Source organism: Grammomys surdaster, unplaced genomic scaffold, assembly GCF_004785775.1.
Source record: "Grammomys surdaster isolate TR1022 unplaced genomic scaffold, NIH_TR_1.0 121642, whole genome shotgun sequence".
Lineage (NCBI taxonomy): Eukaryota > Metazoa > Chordata > Mammalia > Rodentia > Muridae > Grammomys > Grammomys surdaster.
Window position 1 is genome coordinate 526 of NW_021617385.1, and position 3,614 is coordinate 4,139.

Consider the following 3,614-nt stretch of genomic DNA (forward strand, 5'->3'; position numbering starts at 1 on the left):
CTCAGCCCAGAGCCATCCCTCCATCCCTGTGATGATCGAACAATCTGTCTTCACTTCTCCAGCAGCATCCAACACCCTAATAACCATGTCCATTCTCCAGGAATATCTGTTCTCCAGTTCCTCACTCTGTCCATCAAGGCCTCAGGCTAGTCCACATAGCACATAGAGGGGTTATTGTCGGACTTTTATAGGACCAGAAGATTCAGCTCCTACACAAGGATTCCCCAGGCCAGGCCTCTGCCGAGTGCTCACCGCAGTTTGGTCTTCTGCACGGAGAAGCAGTACTCATTGATGCCTGTGGTGGGCATGCGACTCCGCAGCACGTCTTGCGCAGTGGGGACGTAGCCGTCCTCAGCGATGCGCTCCAGGTGTGACAGGTAGCTGTGGAGTGAGACGGTGTGAAACTGTGAGGAGGAAGCTGGGTGACGCCTTTTCTGTGGTCCCTCCCCACCCTGGCCCCTTCTCTCTCTGGCTCCACGTTCTGAAACTCTGCCCCAACTCTGGCCACGCCCCTTGAAGACCACTTCTCTCCCTGGGCCCCTCCCTTCCCCTGTGTCCCTTCCGCGGCCACACCCCACAGCAAGGCCCCTGAGACCTTGCCCACATGACCATTGGCCATACATCCCTGTGCTTCGACTCCACGACCCCTCCACCCGCAAATCCTAGACTCACTACACCGCGGAGTCCAGCAGATGGAATTCACGCCTGCGCTCGTAGCATGCACGGACGCCCGCATCCCGCCACAGGTACTGCATGGCCACTGCATATGGCTTCTCAAACGCGCTCACTTTATAGGGATCCTGAGTCATCACCAGGCTGGCGTGCTGCTGTAGAGGGACAGGTGAGAGGTCCTGTGGGAATTGCAGGCCCCACCTCCATCCCTAAAACACATTCCTTCCTTTTTTCTGTCCTTGTGCCATTTTGACAGATCCTACAGGGCTAACTGGCCCAGCATCCTTCATCTGTGGGCCTACACAAGGAAAGGCAGCGTTTGAGGTGGTACTCAGGAACTCCTGTCCATCCTCCAGTGCCCTTACTTACACAAACACCCCCTCCCCCAGTAAGACCTCTCCCAGAGCTCTCCTGTCTCACTCTAGGCTCCTCCTCCGAGAAGACCTGACCCTAGAGGGGCTGGAGGTGTCAAGGACAATGCATGAGGCTTCCCACCAGTGAAGTAAAACACTGTGGTTGTCCCCACTTTATGGAGTGAGGAGAGAGAAAAGCAAAGGTCTCCGGGGAGGGGAAGGCAGGCATCTCTGCCAGTCCCTGCTGTTGTCTCTGTTCAGTCTCGTAGACACTTGCCTCACTCACACCCCATGATGCACTGTGCATGCTTGTGCCTACATTCACACTCATGTGTTCACACACACAGTTGTACACTTTCCTGTGCTGTGTGTACATCTCTGTATGCACAGAGGCAGAAGGTGCAGGCCGGCAAACCTTATCCCTCTGTCCTGGGAACCCAGGCAGCCAGAGGGATCTTGAAGACAAGTCTCCTATTCTCCCTACAGGGCTTGAGGTGGAAGAGCACCCCAGCTGTTTTCACCCCCCCCCCCTTGGAGGGCTGGGATCACACCTAAGTACCCTACCACTCCCTGGCACCTGGTGTTTGTTTGCAACTGGTCCCTAAATGTGACCTCTAGGAAGGACTGAAGTTTAAGGGCTGAGGAAGGCTAGGGGTGGGGCCCATCCCTCCTGGGTAAGGCTCCCCGAGGCTTGTTGGGGGGAAGGGGTACCCACACCCCTCAGTATGCTCTGTAAGGTGACCCAAGAAACTCTCTGAAACCCAAGTGACCACTGGTGGATGGCGTCTCTGTCCTTTGTCAGAAGGAGTTATCCATGTTTCCACAGGTGAAGATTTTACTAACACTGTCATTAGGGTGTCATGGGTCTGGAGAACATGTGGGCGACTCTGGCCAGAATGGCTAGGAATGGTCATTGTCCCCAAGGGCTTGTGAGAAACCTTGTAGCTGGCTGAGAGCTGGACCTTGCAACCCCTAAGTTCACAAAGTGAAGCAGGGAGCCTGGGGTCCCAGCGTGCCATGGTGTCTGGAGATGGAGCCATGAAAGTGATTTTGTAAGGGTGTCCTAAGCCAACAGCACTGAGACCTGAGAGAAAGGGAGTGGGGGGTCTGGGGAGTCGGGGGTCTGGGGAGTCAGCTCAGTGGGTAAAGTGTTTGCTATGCAAACAACCTGAATTCCACCCCCACATTAATCAGTTCACAAGTGTAATTCTAGCCCTGGGGATACAGCGGCCTCTTCTGGCCGCTATGGGAACTGCACTCACATGCACAGACAATTGAAAACAAACGGTAAAATAAATTGAATAAATTAAATGAATGAATAGAGATCAGGTACCCTAGCAAACTCATTTCTGGCATAAGGGGGACTGGCGGGTCTTTGGATGCTCCTGGGTTCCCAGGGGACTCGGCTCTCACCTTGCTGTCAGGCCTGCTGAAGGGGATCTGCAGCCGGTCCATTGCTTCGATCATGGCCTGCATGGAGACGAAGATATTCTGGTAGACGAGCGGCCGGAAGGCTCTGCGGTCCTCCTCAGAGTAGCCCACGCCATGAATGATACGCATTTGCTTGATAAACGTGCTTTTCCCACTCTCACCGGGCCCTGGGGACAAACACCACGCTTAGAAGTAAGGGTTCATGGTATACACACGGTGCTCACCGTGAACACAGTACTCACAGTGCCTACAGTGCCCAGAGCAGCCATAATGCCCATGCTACCCATAGCCAGCCCTGTCGCTGAGCAACCACAGTGCACCCAGTGCCCATAGCACACACGGTGCACGTGGCAACCATGGTGCACGCGGTGGCCACGGCGCACACTGCGACCACGGTGATCATGCTGCCCGCAGTGTCCATGGAACCTTGAGCTGCTCACTGTGGAACAGCGTTTTAGTTACTCCTCTCCTTGCTATGACAAAATGCCCAACACGCTGCTTCAGAGAGGAGGGTTGTGTGGCCCACGGCTGCAGGGCACAGCCCCCATGGGGCAGGAGCAGAGGTGATTGCCCACCTCTCATGCAGCCCTGCCCCCCAGTCTGTGGGGTCTTCACTCTCAGCCACCGACATTTACACAAACCCTGTCAGGCATGGCGAGAGGCTGACCTGATCTAGATTTTTTTCCTTACAGTGTGGGTGGGGCTTAGGAGATTCTAGATCAGTTCAGCTGACCATCACTATGAGGCAACATGGGTCGCTGTCCTAGTCAGAGTTTCTACTGCTGTGATGAAACACTAGGACCAAAAGCAGGCTGGTGAGGAAAGGATTTGTTTGGGTTACACTTCCACATCACAGTTCATCACTGAAGTCAGGCAGGAGCCCACGCAGGGCAGGATCTTGGAGGCAGGAGCTGATGCAGAGGCCATGGAGGGCGCTGCACACTGCCTTGCTCCCATGGTCTGCTCAGCCGGCTTCTTAGAGAACCCAGGACCACCCGAAATGAGCTGGTTCTTCCTCACTGAGCACTAAGTAGGAAAATGTCAGCTGGTTGGTGGTAGCACATGCCTTAATTCCCAGAAGGCCACTATCTTAGTGAGTGTAAGTCCAGCCGAGAGAGAGAGAGAGAGAGAGAGAGAGAGAGAGAGAGAGAGAGAGAG

The 3,614-nt window shown here is 54.9% G+C and overlaps 1 protein-coding gene across 1 annotated transcript; it reads right to left on the reverse strand.

Moving 5' to 3' along the window:
- Positions 1-252: 252 nt before the first annotated feature.
- Positions 253-2,877, reverse strand: LOC114636060 (guanine nucleotide-binding protein subunit alpha-15-like; the record flags this gene model as incomplete). The annotated part of the gene is made up of 4 exons (XM_028784362.1): positions 2,793-2,877; positions 2,439-2,623; positions 673-827; positions 253-381 (listed from the first exon to the last, which is right to left on the reverse strand). Coding segments are annotated over exons 1-4 (554 nt in total), but the record flags the coding sequence as incomplete, so codon positions are not given.
- Between the last annotated feature and the right edge of the window lie 737 nt (positions 2,878-3,614).